The sequence below is a fragment of the Sturnus vulgaris genome, chromosome 1 (genome assembly GCF_052056855.1).
Source record: "Sturnus vulgaris isolate bStuVul1 chromosome 1, bStuVul1.hap1, whole genome shotgun sequence".
Classification (NCBI taxonomy): domain Eukaryota; kingdom Metazoa; phylum Chordata; class Aves; order Passeriformes; family Sturnidae; genus Sturnus; species Sturnus vulgaris.
In genome coordinates, this window is record NC_142243.1 from 61,583,282 (window position 1) to 61,599,848 (window position 16,567).

The 16,567-nt window shown below is 38.4% G+C and overlaps 1 protein-coding gene across 2 annotated transcripts in view; it reads left to right on the forward strand.

The window, feature by feature from the left end:
• ICE1 (interactor of little elongation complex ELL subunit 1) overlaps positions 1-16,567 on the forward strand; it is a 39,248-nt gene that overhangs the window by 4,809 nt on the left and 17,872 nt on the right. Inside the window, exons 6-12 of one of the 2 annotated variants that reach the window (XM_014877237.2) lie at positions 248-324; positions 5,410-5,447; positions 7,610-7,692; positions 7,951-7,990; positions 8,080-8,136; positions 9,804-9,893; positions 9,977-10,030. In XM_014877237.2, coding sequence (XP_014732723.2) covers positions 248-324; positions 5,410-5,447; positions 7,610-7,692; positions 7,951-7,990; positions 8,080-8,136; positions 9,804-9,893; positions 9,977-10,030 — 439 coding nt within the window. Of the gene's footprint in view, positions 1-247; positions 325-4,484; positions 5,316-5,409; positions 5,448-7,609; positions 7,693-7,950; positions 7,991-8,079; positions 8,137-9,803; positions 9,894-9,976; positions 10,031-16,567 lie in introns of those variants that run through there. The other variant, XM_088168077.1, reaches the window with a different exon arrangement.

Here is a 16,567-nt window from a genome sequence, read left to right on the forward strand (position 1 = left end):
CTGTTTTCATTAGAAGAGATAAGTGTCTGCCTGTTTTTTTTGGTTGGTTGTTTTTTGTTTTGTTCTATTTTTTTTTCTTTGTTTGTTTGGGTTTTTTGTGTTTTGTGTTTTTTGGGGTTGTTTTGGTTTTTTGTGGTTTTTTTGTTTGTTTGTTTGGGGTGGGGTTTTTTTGTTTGTTTGGTTTGATTTTGTTTTGGTTTTTTTTTCGTCAGTATGGACATATTTTAACTGTGCTTTCCTTCTTCAGAGTTCTCTCAAGATTTATCAGGAGAGTCAACTGGAGTATGTTAAAATTAAAGAAGAAATACTAAACAGTGATGCTGTGTGAGTGATGCTTCTTTTTTTCCCCAACCTTTCTTTGCCTCTCTTATCTCTTCCAAACTTGATAGTGTACCTTATCTAGTTATGCTTTCCATTTTGCTAAAATTTCTGTACTTAGGGGTTCTTAGAACAATGAGTTAATGGAAGAATGTTCTTAAGTTTTGTACACTCTTGAGTGCAGTATTAGTTTATTTATTGTCTTGTCATGAAGTAGTTTTATGTGGTTGTTAAATGAAAGTTTTTAGGAACAGGATGAACTTGAAAAAAAGCTTCTCCAGTTCTAAGTGGTTCTTAGCCTCAGCTTTTTGTTATTGAACAGCTCGGCAGTTCATAGTGAACTATCTGCCATGTTTGGAAATGAGCAGGAGGGGTTTGGCACCAAAAGTGCAAAAGTAATTTTTGCTGCCGTAATACAGAATATTCTGAAGCTGTGCCTTGGTAATTCCCAAAGTTTGTTTTTCCAGTAAGCAGTCACTCAGAGGTTTCCTTGCCTGGAGCATGTGTGTGTGTTAACTCTTTCTGGATACTCTAATGAACTTGTCTAATTGCTTGTTGATCATCTAATATTTTTAATCTTTAAATCACCTATATCAGGGAACTGTGTCTTCTCAATATTGTGTGGGAAGGTACTCAGGCTCTCAAGAGAGAACAACTAATATATAGCAAAGTGTTGGTAGTTGTGGTTATTTTTCTTCATGTGCATCACTTTGCATTTATGAAAACCAATGATTGCTCTCTAGGGACTTGGAATTCTAAAACTCTTCTGGTTTTGTAGTCAGCTTTTATATCTGATGTGTTCTAGCACACATCCCATTGGGACTTCTGCTGGTGACTCCTTGCTTCCATGTAAGCTGGTTATCATTTTTAACTTTCATGTTTCTAAGCTCTTTTGGTGCTACCAGCAGGTCAAGGGAAGTGATTGATTCCCTCTGCTCAGTGCTAGTGAGGCCATGCCTTGAGGTACTGTGCCCAGTTCTGGGCTTCTCTGTACACGAGATATGGGTATACTGGAGAGAGTCTAATGAAGGTCCATGGAGATGATCAGGTGACTGAGCATTTCTCTAAAGAAATACCCTAGTATTTTTACATGACTTGTGAAAAATACAGTATTCACAAGCAGAGCAGCAAGCCATTATTACCCAAAAGACTGTATGAGGAGTCTATCATTGTTGTCATTTCTTCAGCCAGACTGCACTTACTTCACATATAGACATACTCGATGTACTGTGAGCTTAATGAAATATTCAGCACATCGTCCTGTCTAAGAGCAGCAGAGAGCAGCTACCCATTGCTAACTGCATCTTAAGAGAGAACTGATCACTCTGATGTGCTGGCAGTTTATTGTGTCAGTACAGATGTAATGTTTGTCTCTGTCTGTCACTCATATCTTCAAGAAGGCGGAGCCAGGGAACTACAGGCCAGTCAGGCTCACCTTGATCCTAGGAAGCTCACCTGATGGAGCAGATCATCCCTGAACTCATTTTCAGGCACGTGAAGGACAAGAAGCTCGGGAGTAGACAGCATGGCCTCACCAAAGGGAAGTTGTGCTTCACTGTCCTTATAAATTGACACATCTGCTAGATCAGGGGAGAGCAGTGGCTAGTGTCTGACTATCAGTAAGGCCATCACTAAGATCTGACATCATCTCCCATGATAGCCTCATCATAGCCTCTTAGGCTGGTGCTGTAGGGATGGGTGGGCAGACAGTGGATCAAAACCTGGCTGAATGACTGGGCCTTGAGTGTGGTGAGGAGCACTGTGCAAGGTTTAGTTGGAGACCAGTAGATAATACTACCCTGGGAGAGACAGCGAGTGCTGCATAGCGAGTCTAGTTTAACATCTTGTTAGTGATCTGCATGATGGGGCAGAGCCTACTGTTAGCAAGCTTGCCCATGACACAAGTGTGGCTGATGCACCAGAGGGACATGCTGCTAGCCAGCACAAGCTTGACAGGCTGAAGAAATGAGCTGGCAGAAACCTTGGGAAGTTCATCAAGGAAAGGTGTGAAGCCCAGCACCTGGTGAGGAACAATCACACCAGTATGTGCTGGGGGACACTTAGGTGGACAGCAGCTTGGGGTGCTCTCATGATGTGAGCCAACCATACATACTTGTGGCAAAGAATACTACCAGTATCTGGGTGTTCAATAAGCAACGTTTTACGAGCAGGCTGAAGGAGGTGCTACTTCTGTTTAGCACTGCTGACGCCACCCCTGAAGTAGTGTGTTTGTTCTGGACTCCTCAATACAAGAGAGACATGGATATATGGGAGTGAGTTCAGTGAAGGACCATGAAGATGATTAAGGAATAGGAGCATCTCTCCATTGACAGAAGGCTGAGAGAACATGGACTTTTGAGTCTGGAGAAGAAATGATGCAGGAGTGGTATTAGCAATGTCTATAAATACCTGAATGGAGCATGTAAGGAAGACAGAGCCAGTCTCACTTCCTTGGACCCCAGTGACAGGACAACAGGCAATGGGCCCAAGCTAAGACAAAGGTGGTCATGCTTCCTGTCAACATCAGGAAATGCTTTTTGCTGCGAGAATGACTGAGTACTTCCATAGATTGCCCTAGGAGCTTGTGGCCTCACTATTCTTGGAAATATTCAGAAACCATCTGGAAATGGACCAAGCTGTAGGTGGTCCTGCTTGAGCAGCATGGGGTGGACAAGATGACTTCCAGAGAATTCTTGCAACCTCAGCCTCAATTCTGTGATGCTGTAGCTGTTTCATATACCTCTGATAATGAGACCATTTTAAACAGTAGGTTATATGAGTTCACCAATTTGAAAGGTGGATTTTTTCAGAAGCAGAGTAAAAGTGAATTGTTAATAAAATTACTGTTAATCTACAGTTACTTGTAAAAAACTTAGGTCAGAAATTATCACTCATCCTTTGGCCCAATCTGCCATTCAGAGCCAGTGTTAAAGTTAGCTTGCTCAGGATTAGTCTAGTCAACTTGTTTAGTTGAGATCTGAATTATTCTACAAGGGTGGTAATTGCCATGGAGTACAGCTTCTGTTAGCATAGCATTCTGTCATCTGCAGTTGTGCATGTATCTGAAAGATCAGATAGGAACTTGAGCTGGTAGCATAAGAGGAGTTCTGCCCAAATGCATCATCTGCAAACTGCTTTTTGTAAATTGCTAGATTTAACATCTACCTGTTTTCTTCATGTAGTTCCATGTTGATGAAATTAGTATAGTACTACATATGTAAATGTAATTATTTATTTTGTAAATATTTTTGCAATGATAGTGTTGGCACTTAGTTTTTGTTTGTTTATTCAGATTCTTAGTTATTTGTATCATAGATTTTTAACTCTAATTGAAAAGTGCCTATGAGGATCATGGAGTCTAACTCCCTTCTCCTCGCAGGACTGCTTAAAACTAAGCTGTAGGACTAAGACTGTCATTCAGGTGCTTCTAGAATTCTGACAGGCTTGGTGTCAATGATTGCTTCCCCGGGGAGCCTGAAGAACCTTTTCCTAATGTCCCATCTGAACTTTCACCAAAGCAGCTTCATTGCATTTCCTTCTGTCCTATCATTGGTCACTAGAGAGAGGAGATCAGCACCTTCCTCTCCACTGTCCCCCACTGAGGAAGTTGTAAACTGTGATGAGGTCACCCCTTAGTCTTCTCTTTCCTAAGCTGAACAAGAGAGTCATGATCTTCCAGCACAGGTTTCTGGGAGTCCCAGGGTCTGTCATTGGTGACAGATGTGAAGAGGGCATTAAACATCTCTGCTTTGCATCCCTATTTGTGATGTGACTGACCTCATCAAGCAGTGGACTGATGTTATTTCTGATCTTCCATTTGCTGTTAAGATCTTTTGAAAAGCCCTTCTTTGTGTCCTTCAGACTACTGGTCAGCTTGAATTCTGTTTGAGCTTTGGCTGCATGAATCTTCTTCCTGCAATGGTGAACAGCATCTCTGTGGTCTTCCTGTGTCAACTGATCTTGCTTCCAGTGTCCATTCATTGTTGCATGTAGTACTTCTCTGTATTCACTTGAAGATAATCTACAGAGAAACAGAAGTTTTTAACCTCCTGTTTTCTAAAGGACAACTCCCCCCTCCCTTTTTTTTTTTTTTTTTCTGTAAAGATGTTTTATGAGGAGTTTTGCTGAAATTCTCGCCTATGGCTTGAATGTCAAAGCCATCATATAGGAAAGTAAGTATGAAACTTTTCAGGCTGAGAAGGCACAGAATCCTTGGTCTATTACTTTACATTATAAATACTTTGACTACTGAACATGTAAAAGGTGGTCAATCATACCATTTATGAGTGGGTTTTTGAATATATTCTGGTTAATGTCTGAAGTGGTAAATAAAGCCTGAACATCCAGGCTGAGATGGTAAATCTCAATCTATTACACAGGTTTTAATATGGGGAATAGATGAACTGTGTTCTGCTTCATGAAACTGATCAGTGATCCTTAGTAGAATCGTCTACTTACCACAACAGTTAAAAAAAAATTTGTGGGATATTGGATTTTAACAGAAAAAAATAACAGAAATTTTAACTTTTCTATTTATTTATTTTCCAGTTCTGTGTGTTTTACATATAAGGTAGGGTTGGAAATGCTGAAGTCAAAATTGTTTGGGATGCTTAGTGTTTTTTCCTTTGGTTTGACTTTAGTCTAAAGCGTCTGGATGTTCCAAACAAAAAGCTGTGGGACATAAATCGTCCTGAAGGCTATTCCTGATTATCTCATTGCTAAGATATTCATTGTAAACAAAGCTTGGTTGTTTTTAAGGAGTAAAACTAACCTGTCTGCATTACATCATAGAAGTGCAAAAAACAGAAGCCAGTTTTCTGGGATAGTATTTCTAATTCCAAGTTGTAGCTAAAGGTATATTTAGTGGATTGACTCTCTTAAAAGCAAACTTTGCCTCTGTAACAGATACAGCTGTTTCTGTGAGAGTGTCAGCAACATGCCACCAATTTAATTTTTCAACTTCAGGGACTGGTTGGTCTCACAGGTCCTGGGTATAGGTATGTTTTTTTTGAATGGCTAGATTTATTTTTTTCTTTTCATGCAACATAATTCTATATTAAAAATGATCCATTAATGTGTTCTTTTTAACAGGAGAAAGAAGCTGGAAATGAAAGTGAAAAAACTTGAAGGTAACTTTCTACATTGAGTAGGACAACAGTGCAGTAACAATCTCTTTTTTCCTTTTATGTCCAGAGGAATTGTGACTTTAATTTTGATGCCCAAGGAGCAAGGCAGGCCAGTACTATGTGGGGTGCTTAGTCAGCCCTCGTGCAGAATGTTTTCTGCTGAGAGTCTTAGGTACATGACATAGATGAAATTGGAAGTGAACTTTTGGTCATGAAAACCTCAAAGGATGGAATCTTAGCAGCCTCTCTAGGCAGCTTGATTCAGTAACATGTTTTTCCTTATAACTAGTTGGAATTTGCCATGTTTCAGTTTACACCTAATGTCTGCCGTACAGCAGTGGATAGTCTAATTCCATCTTCTTGATACCTCTTTGTATAGGAAAGCTGTTTTTGGATTCTTTCTATGATTTGTTATGTTTTTCCCCTCTGGCTAATTAAGTCTAGTTCCACAAGCCTGTTTTCATAGGGCATGTGCTCCACTGTTCTAATAATCCTGGCAGGATTCTTCATGTTTCTGTTTTTATTTAAGTATATGATGTTCCTGGTGCATGTTTTCTGATTTGTAAAATATTCTGGCACTTTTATTTTGGTTGGTTGGTTGGTTTGTATGCTTGCTTTGTTTTTACATGGAGAGAAAGCATTGGCTTTGTGTTTTTCTTGTTTTGCTGTTAGAGGATGGATGTAGGTAAGACTTTTTGAGACTTCGCTTACTGTATCAATTGGCAAAGCAGATATTTGCATTCATATCACACATATTTTAGCTGTGCTTACTATAGTTTAAAATACAGTGAACTGAGTGACATATCTTAGTATTAGAAACCCCCTGAATCTTATTGTAAAGTGTAGAAATACAGCTGGAGAGCAGGGCTGAGAGCACTGCTCAACTCATGAAGTGGATGCACTAGGTTTGGTAGGCCACAAGCCCTGGCAAGCCAAGGCAGAACCCTGAATGGAGAAGGAAAAGGTGTGTTTGGTGTGCTTTGTTTAAGATAAATCATGCACAACTCTACGTGCCTATGCTGGTCTGTACAGGTCTGTGCAGAGGCTCTATGCAGAGCTCTGATTAAGTAATGTTACTTAGAAACACCAATCGTGTGATTGTGCTATTTTTAGCTGTAGTTGAAAAGGTATGTATATTGATGGGTGAAATCAATAAATTGGCTTCATGCTTGCATCAAATGGGGGTCTTGTCTCTTCGATGATCGTCGTCATAAAGTACAGGTACAAGCTGTTTATTTTCATGTGAATTTTGGAGTTCATTGCAGGGCAGCCAGGTTTTTACACACTTGCCTCCAAAACCTCAAATGCTGGCTGAACTAGAACAAAATACTGAGAGAGAATATGTTAGGTCCAATTTCAGTGACTGTTTTAGCTGGTTTTTTTCTATGTTCATTAAATATCTCAAACCTTGTATCTTTTGTCAGTATGAAATTTTGCCATGATTGTTTTATGTTAGTCTACCACTCAAGGTTCCTTTTAGAAACCTTTTATTTTAATAGGCTCTCTTCTGATTTGATCAGCGGGAAGATTTCATTTCTTTCCTATCTGTATCTAAGCCATCAAGCTGAGCTCTCAGGAGTTCTCTCAGCTGACTGTGTCACCTGAGAATTTTCCTAGGAACCTTGCATTTGGTTCTCACCTACCCTGTACCCTCTGTTTCCACCCATCTACACTCATCCCAGGTGTCTGTTAGACATTAAGAGATAAAGTCCTCTTCTCTATTAGTCTTGAGTGCTGTCTATATCTTTCTAATGGAGCTGGCTATGGTGTTTTCATCTTTGAACCAGAGCTCTTATTTAAATAAGAGAATAAAATGTGTAAAAAAACACTTGCACCTCATTTTTATGTCCTTTTTTCACTTGGTGTATATTGTTCTACAGTACCATATCATTACAATATGGCCCATTCTTCATTCTTGCATATAATTGAGAAAACTAATAAATGCATTGCAGTGGTTCAAAACAGTAATTATACAGTAAGAAGGCAATATACTTGTATGCATGAAATGTTGTCTGAATGAACCAAAATATAATTTTAGTAGATTTGTATTTCACACTCTGTTTTTTTCTGGTAATTTGATTTGCAAAGTAGTGACAAGCACCACTTAAATTAGTGGCCTCTTACAGTGTAGTTTCTAAATTGAATTTTGGCTCTCTTTTTTGAAGAGGCTGCAACAAAGCATACACAGGACTTCAAACAACTGAAAACTGAAAAGAAAAGGCTTGAAAAGGAACTAAAAAAAGCACAAGTAAGGCTTCCATTGTCTTTGGATAATTTCTTATTTTGGGGGGAAAGATAGAAGCTCTTAGTGTAATAGACACTGAAACAGTAAAAATGCATTTTGGGGGGGATATTGAGTAACTAAATATAGCAATTCACTGTAAGAAAGAAATTTTCCAGCTGAAGAATGACCTTTGAAATGTTAATAAAGATTTCATGCTATTTAGGAGTTGATGCTCTAAAAATAAGTATGGCATAAAAATTCTGTACTTTTTAATTTTAACAGGGAAAACTTGATGGTGTAATTAAAGAGAAGTGCAGAAAATGTAAGTAGTTACCTTTCTTGTATGCTTTCAAATTTGTATGTGGTATTGTTCCATAACATTTACTTTCCACCTCTCCTTTTTCTAAATAGTTAAACATGCAGAAACTCAGAGTTCAAGTGAAGACCTTGCAACAGATATAGACAAAGGTAAGACTTTTTGCAAGTCTGTTCTCTGTGTGGAACCAATTGTTACAAATTTATTGCAGCTCTTCTGGAGTTGCATTTTTGGAAACAGAGAATACTGCCAAAATGCTATAAGAGCAGATGTGGTTGATACAAGTAGGTTACACTGATGAAGGACCAATGCAATAGATTACTATTTTCAGTTTTTCAGTAAAGAAAACTCTTGATTCATAAAAATGACTAGTCTACAGGCATGTGTGAAGTCAGCTGATATGCAGTTATAAAACAGAATGCAAACACTGAAAAAATACTAACAATCCCTCTGAAGCTCACTGAAATCATAAAGCACCAAATAGGAGAGTAATCTGCTAAAATTCTGTATGAGACTTGAAAATCAAATGGAAGTACAGGAGGTACAGCTGTATTTTATCTTATTGATTTTTTTTCCCTCTAATGATCTAAAATACGTGCAATAAATTACCTGAATCTAACTGCAATGGAGCAAACTCCTTCAAAAGTTCCTCTAAAGTTCTGAGGCCAAACTTTAGGCAAGTTTATTTTTTTTGTATTTTTTTCACTCTTTTAAAGTGCTGGTACTGCTTTTGAACTGTTGAGATATTCTAAAGGCCATTTTGAGGCAAATTAACTTCACTGTTCTATTTCTGCTTTGCAATAAATTTGTTGGAGGAATTAAATTTTTGAAAAAGCCGCACCTTGTCAGTTTCTGTGTGTCTTGGCATATTTTTTACTTTTGGATTGTACTGAATCAGTACCAAATTTAATCCTTTGATTTTAAATTAATGGCAAAATAGGAAAATTAATGTCTGAGCATTTATTTGAGCTTAAAATAGCAGCAAGGATTTATTAGTAATGAGTAAATATTAGTGTTGTTACTAGCTGTTTAGCAGAATTTGGTAGGTTTTCCTCTTACTTGCTGAGGTTTTTTTAATATGCCTCTTCATAAAATAATAGCAGTTTGCTATGGCCTTTAACTTACAGAATTTGCACAAAAACAGTCTCAGTTCCTGATTGTTGGATTGTTGGATCTAATGATAGTTTTGGCGTAAGTAGATGAGGTGCTTCTGTATTTTACTGAGGTTTTGGTTTCTTTTTCCCTCTTCACCTGGGCTTCTGTCTGAAACTAGGTTGTTTGACATCACCTAGCAATGGTGCTGTCAGGACTGTAGACACAGTCTCCTGGTGTTGTGGCCTGATAATTAATTCAGATACATGGTGCTATTACGTGATAAACGTAAGATGAATTATTACTGAGTGAGCATAAATAGGATACACATCTTCCTAGAAGATTTTCTCCCAAGTTCATGTAACTTGATTTGTTTTACAGAGCTGTTTAATTTCACTAATTCTACATTTGAATCTGCTTTACATTTTACTCTGGGGGCTGTTATAACTTTTTGTAGTACTCCCTATAAAAAGGAAAAGCTGAAGCATTCTCCAGCTGTTCTTTTAGTCTGCTGTATGGATGTGGCCAGTACAGGATCCATTCCCTAAATGGCATCTAGCATTTCTCTTTCACTGAAGCTTATACCTTGTCTTAAGTTTTTGTGGGTACTTTGTATTTAGTTTAGGCATTTCTGTGTTCTGAGTAAAATAAACATAAATTCTTAGTTCAGTTTTATCAATTTATTTTGAATAAATAAATATTTTTATATATTTATTTATTTTAACAGGAAGAGTGAAGCTCCTATTAGAAGAACTCTGGATGTGCATTGACAGTGCAACAGGAAAAAGAGAGAATGAGAAAAACAATCTTGTCTTAGGTACAATGGCATGCAAAGTCTTGAAATTTTTTTGACGCTCTCTGTTTTCCTGACCAAAAGGCAATATTGGTATTTTCTTTCAGGTTCTGTTTGGGATAAGGAATGGTCTGACAAAAGAAGACTAACGGTTACAGAAGGTAGGTTCCAGTTGGGTAGTGACTGCATAACACTCTTTTGAAAGACCTGAATACTTTCCATGATGTTTGTCTGATCAAGTACACATGTGATTAGAATATCTGAAAATAATTCAAATGTTAATTTGAATGGGTAAGTCAACTTGAACTGTCTTCTGATAAAAAGCTATTATCATTTGCTATTGCAATTAAGAAATCAGATTCTTTTACTGTTTGTAAGTAGTCAAAACTTATCTCACGTTTAACACGTTGTCTTGGTTTGAAAGACTGCTAAGGAAGGCAGGAGCCTCTCTTGCAGTGGAAAATGTAAACCCTTTCCCTCCGAATTATTATAACTTTGAAATTAAGGGGTTCTCAGGCAGTTCCTATGAGAATAGGAGTAACAGTTCTTTACTAGTACATATAACAAGGCAACCAAACAACCACAGCTGCAGCATTAACAGCAACCAGAAAAACCCCCCAGAGGCAGTGCCAGCCTTCTCGGGGCTGTGGGGCACTTTCCCCTTTGGAGCAGTTCCGGTCACAGCCGCCAGGGGCGCTGGTGGCTCCCGGCCGGGCAGGGTGGGTGCGATGATTCCCCCGCGCCTGCAGGGGGCGCTGTGGCGCTGGCTCAGGGGGAACGCGGTAATGGCGGCTCGGCCCAGACAGGAAGTGTTGGTTCTTTCTTTGGTGTTCTGGGTTTGTTGGGTTGTGGTTATTTGGATGGGAGAGAGGATTTGCTTCACAAACCTCTGGGGCAGTCGATCCCAGTGCCCCAGCAGGACTCTCAGAAGCAGCAAGCCGGGATGGAAGGATGTCTCGGCAGGCAGGGATTGCAGGGCAACAGTGCAGCAAAAACTCGGAGCAGTGCTGAAGAGGCAGCGGGGGCAGCTCCGAGCAAGGCAGGAGAGGCAAGCTCAGGATCCCAGGCACCTGAGCAGATGGTGATAGGTCCCTTTTGTTAGTGGGGTAGGTGTTAATAAGGTCCCAGCTCAGTGGCTGCTCTCACAAGCAGAGGCTCCCCTCACGGCAGAAGCAGCAGCTCTGGGCTGAGCAGCAGCGAATTCCTTTCCCCAAGCAGCAGCTCTGATCGTCCTCCTCTGAAGCTGAGAGAGAGAGAGAGACAGACAGACAGACAGAGAGCCAGCAGCGGCCCCAGCCCTGTCTGTTATTAGCCCAGTTCTCATGGTATCTCTGGCCCTCGGAGAGAAACTTCCAGATAAGAGAAGTGCAACCAGATGCCCTCCTCCCCTGAGCTTGGGCATTTACTGTGTTTTTCTTAAGTACCCAGTTGTTAGTGTTTCCTAACAACTTATGGGGAAAATTTTTTTTTAAGTAGAAAGGAGCAAAAGGAAAGAAACCTAACCCCCAACAAGCAAATTATTATATCATTATAAACTCTGTAGTATGTAATGTGAATGATGGTGCATATGGGCTCTTTTTACTTTGAAAGAAATATGTGATAACATAGTTGAATTATCAAGTTTAAGAAGCTGTTGCCTCAATTTTCTTCACTGTAGTGTGATATTCAGATAATAATAAAAAAATAATCTGAGTAATTTTCCTCATGCATATTCACAGCAAACTTGAACTAATTTATGTAGATACTTTCTTTTTGCACTCAAGGTTCATAGGTCCCTTGCAACTGCATTAATTTCTCTGTTGTGTCCCTGGAATGTTTTTATTAGGCTTTATTGTTTTTTTTCAGTTTCTCTACTACTTTGATTTTTTTGTAACTAAATGTGTAGAGATATTGCATGGGATAAGTACCCAGCAGCATTAAGAGCTCTGAAGATAAGCTTTTCAAAGACCCTGTTAAGTCTGAAAATTGGTAGTGTAGATCCCAATGAATCTGGCTTTAGTTGTGTTCCACTTAAGTGGAATCCACTTAAGAGAGGCCAAAATATAAGGACCAGCTCATAAATCTGTTAGTTAGCCTTACTTCTGTGAGCTTACTGCAGCAGATACAAGGCTTCAGCTCCAAAACTAGAGCTAGAGACTTGTGCCCTGCAATTCTGAATTTAATGTCTTGGTCAAGGGTCAATCAAACGAAAAGAACAAGCATAAGAAACTGAAGACTTTGAAATATGTGTTTAGGGGTGTCAGGTTCCAGAGTAATCCCTTTGCCATCCACCAAAAGAGGAACTTTAGATTCCAGAAGTCTTGTCCCATCTTTCCTATTCATATCTTCTCAAGGAAATGACAGTACTTTCATAAAAGGAAGCAGTTATCTGTAAAGTCTCTTCTAGCCAGTCTTTCTTTCTGCCTCCTTCAGTGTGGAGAAAATTCTAAGCTTAGAACATGCTTTTTTTGGAATGGTTAGATTTCATAGAAATAAATCTTTCATTCTGTTACTGGTTTGGTTTTTTCCTCTTCAAGCCTCTTAACAGACATCTTGTTATTCAGCCTCTTATGAATGTGGCGCTTACCTTGAATTTGTAATAACAAAATGCTTGTGTGTACAGGTGCAATCTTGTAGGGAAAAAAGGAATCTTAATAAGTTTGCTGTGATTTCTTGTCCCATATTATAACAGTCTCAACTTAGAGAGCAGATCAGCTTGATGGTAGTATATTTTACAGAGAATGTCAGTTCATCTGCTGCCTGGATCTAACCTTTCAGAAATGTACTTCTTATGACAGATTTCTTAGTATATTCAAATGTGCTGTAAAATACCCAAAGCTTTGCATTATGATCAGTGTCTTCTCTGTCTTGCTAAGGTTGATGCTACTTTGAATGGTTGTCTTGAAGAATATGTTCACATATGAAAACTGGAAGACTCATGAGGCTTTCCAAATGTGATGTTGTGAAAGCCTCACAGGATAATGGAGATTTGCCAAACCTAATTTAAAAGCATTTGGTAGCATTGTTACAAATCTACCAGTAATAAAGTTGATGATGCCTGCATCTGACCATCAGACTAGTAACCTTAGGCCATAATCTTAATAAAATATTGATGGTCTTTTCGTCTTTGGAAACTTTATCTCATATATTTGGGGCATAAAATCACATTGTGAAGAAACATTTAATGAATTAAGCATGTGAAGAATCTTGCAGCTGAGTGCTTAATATTTTGGTAATATGGGTTCTCTAATGTGCTCTGTTCATATGTTATGGTGAGATGAACTGAAGGAACATGCTAGGACCCTGAAAAAATTCTGAATTGAAATTGAAAAAATTCAATTTCAAGAAATTGAAACATTCTGCCTCATTGTCAGGGCATTAAAAAGCTTCCATTGGAGGAATTTTTTTCTCAGAGAAACACCACTGTTTGTTCTTGAGCAGTGTGCAGTTGCTACTGCCAGGCATCCACAATCACTGTGCTGATGAGGTTTTGCTGTAAATCAGATGAGATTCTATGGCTAGATTATTTATTTTTATAAAATATCACATCTTAATCTGATCCTTCTTGAGACCAAAAAAATACAAGACTTGTTTCAAAAAGTTGCTTTGTTGCTGGAGTGAGGAGAGGAGAACTTGCAATGGTGAATTGCCTTGCAATGTGCCCAATCAAGAGTAAAGTTTTGAGCTGTAAAATTCAGTTTGTTTAGTACCAAGGCAACCAATGTTAGCATTGGATTACTTAAACTCTGCTTCTTTCTCCACTCAGCATCAAGGAGGTATTTCAAGTATTATGTGATAGATTTTGATGGTGTTTTCAGATGGGAGTAATCCTAATCTTTTCTCAGAGTGAGAGAAAGCAGCAGTGTAAGAGTTGGAAGCTACCACGAGCTGGGTTCCAGGTTGTAGATTTCAGGAAAAACTTAATCATTTCACTGAGTGACATGATGAACAAGAGTGTGATTCTCTGGATGAAGTAAAATTTGTCTGTGAAATACGATCTTTGAGAGGATCCTTCCAATGAGATGGGCTCAATATTAGTAGGGCTTTTCCTGGACCTGAGGTTCAGGCCAAGGTGCCAAAGAGTTGACACTTCGAATGAAGAAACTTACTTAAGCTGAATTTTATTGCTATGCCAACTCTTCCTACAGATAAATGGGTAACTATCAGAAAAGTATCTCATTCCTAAAGAAATGGACTTATCAGGGACTGGTTTGGAAAGGGCTGAGTAGAGAAGTTTGGAGAATCTCTTAGTTATGCAGAAATTTTATCTTTGATCTGTTGTTCAGGGGAAACTTAAATGGATAGTATGTATCAATATTCTTAGATTTGATGTAGGTGCATGACTGATTTTGAGAGTATAGATAGGATGTAAAGTTCCTAATTACTCAGTATTATTGTGTAGTTCACTGTGGAAAGTAAACTGCCTAATTGCCTGAGTTCTTACAGAGGCAAAGTATGTAACTGTGTTGCTGCCCACTTCAGTGCAGGGAAAACTCTGAGCTTTGAAATGGTTGGTACAAAACAACATGAAAAAATCTAAGAGACAACTAACTTCTGAATTTTCCTTATTTTCTTTGTTTCTGCTTGTCAAAGATCTCCTTTTCCCTTGGATCATGTAATGGAATTCAAACTGTAAAAAGAACATAGGTTTGCCCTGAGAAAATGTAGAACATCCTGGACATCGTATGTGGCTGAGGCTTGTAAACAGTTTTATAAAACAATGTGTTATCATAATACTTTTAAGATGTAAAGGAGATGGCAGAACTTCACTTATCTTTGGTGAAAATGATGTGCTGGGGCCCTTCAGGCTGATCAGTTTCTCCCTCCTCCTGGTGTCAAGTGCAGCAGTTGAGATTTTTACATGCAGTTGCTATATGAAGTGACTGAGATGGATCTTTGAAATAGGGTTATTGATCATTTTTTCTAATTTGCTCCGTTGGTGGTGCTGATGTATCAGAATATGCTTAAAGGTTTTTGATAGCTGAGGAGGTTATTTTGACCTATCAAGTTAAATTAATATTTTTGAATATGATACTACCATTGATGTTGCTTTGGGAATATCTATGCAAGTTCTAGTAGTGGGTTTACACAGAGAGTAGTAATGAAGCACACAATTTTTTTTCCCCCAACAGAATGCAAGTTGTGCCAATTAAATTAGTACATCCTCTACTCAAAACCATTTTGCATATGCTGTTCTTTCTACTATGGGATGGTGTTATGAGTTGCCTCTGAGGCAAGGCAACCAGGTTTGTTGCTAAAAGTTCCCTTGGGGTGGATTAAAATAGAAAAATGCTAAACAATTGATATAACAAATTCTGTTAGAACTGCTTTGAAACCATACGTGGAAAATACTGTAATGGATTGGAAAGGGATGTATAGCTATTCTGAAGTGTGTGATCACCCTAAGAGAAGAAAACTGGAAATAAAAAAGAGGAGAAAAGACAAAGAGAACCATCACCTGTGGCTCCAGTGATGTGTGGGTGATTGTGGTCTGTGGTTGTGATATGCAGTGGGAGTCCATCAGAGGTGGAGGCCCGCATAAGTATCAAAATTTGGGGTTTTTATAACCCTCATCCTTCCAGTAAACACCCCAATACCTCCTTCAGGAGGAGTTCTGTACATGTGCAATTTTTCTAGAAGATCCTGGAAGTCCAGCAGTGTCAAGCAGGGGTGTGAGAGTGCGTGTTCAGGGGCTGGACAAAGTTTCTGAACAAAGGTTCTGAGTAAACTTTCAGAGTTTTGCAGATTATGGTGCATGAAACTAGCATTAAAAAAAACTCCTTAATCTGTCTCTGCAGTTAAATTGCTTAACAGCAGTTTCTCCTTTAAATCTAAACTAGCTTGTTTAAGGCAAAATCTAGTCACAAAATCCGAGTAGTTCATTGCAGGCAGTACTCATGTGTTCACATGATAGGCTTGATCTCTTCTTTGAATACTGCTGATTTTGTGTCCAGTAGTGTGTGAACACTAAACAAGATCACACATACAATCTCACGTAAGAATTGCAAATACTACAGAGTAGATTTTAATTCCATGTGACATGCTGGGGTTTGGGAATTGTTGATTTCTGCTGTCTTATTGGAGGTAATATTTTCATTTTATAAAGTCACAGAATTTAAATTTCAGGAAACTGGGCCACCTTTTCCCTTTTTCAAGTATTTAGCACAGTTATTATAAATTTAAATTATTTGTCTTTAGATTTTCCTGGATGAATGTGTTTTGTCTGCATAATAAATGAGTTACTGTGTAATAGTAAAAAAATAAAATTCAATTTATTTAATTTATTAAAAATACTGTGATTTGGAAGGTAACAAAACAAAAGTACGATGCAAAGAATCACACAGCATTTGGACATGCTTTCTTGTTCTTAGAATAACTGTAAAACTGTATAGTTGACATCTTGGAAAAGTTGTCAACTGCTCATTATCTTTATCCAAGTTGTTCAGACTCCTTTGTGCATAGGATATGCTGTGGTGCTTTTTTTATTAAGGATTCAGCTCTAAATAATATAATTAAAGACAAATTCTTGTGTGATTAGAACTCAGTATTTCAAGAACAATTCAAAAGCATGTTCATATTAAAACATAAACTAGAAATATAGCTAAGAGCTTCCTTTTTGTACTTACGGCAGGGTATAAGTATAACTTGCTTGGAAGTACAGCTGCTGGCTCAAACCTGCAGGTTGCTTTTAAGATGAGAATTACACCTGAGTGGGGAAT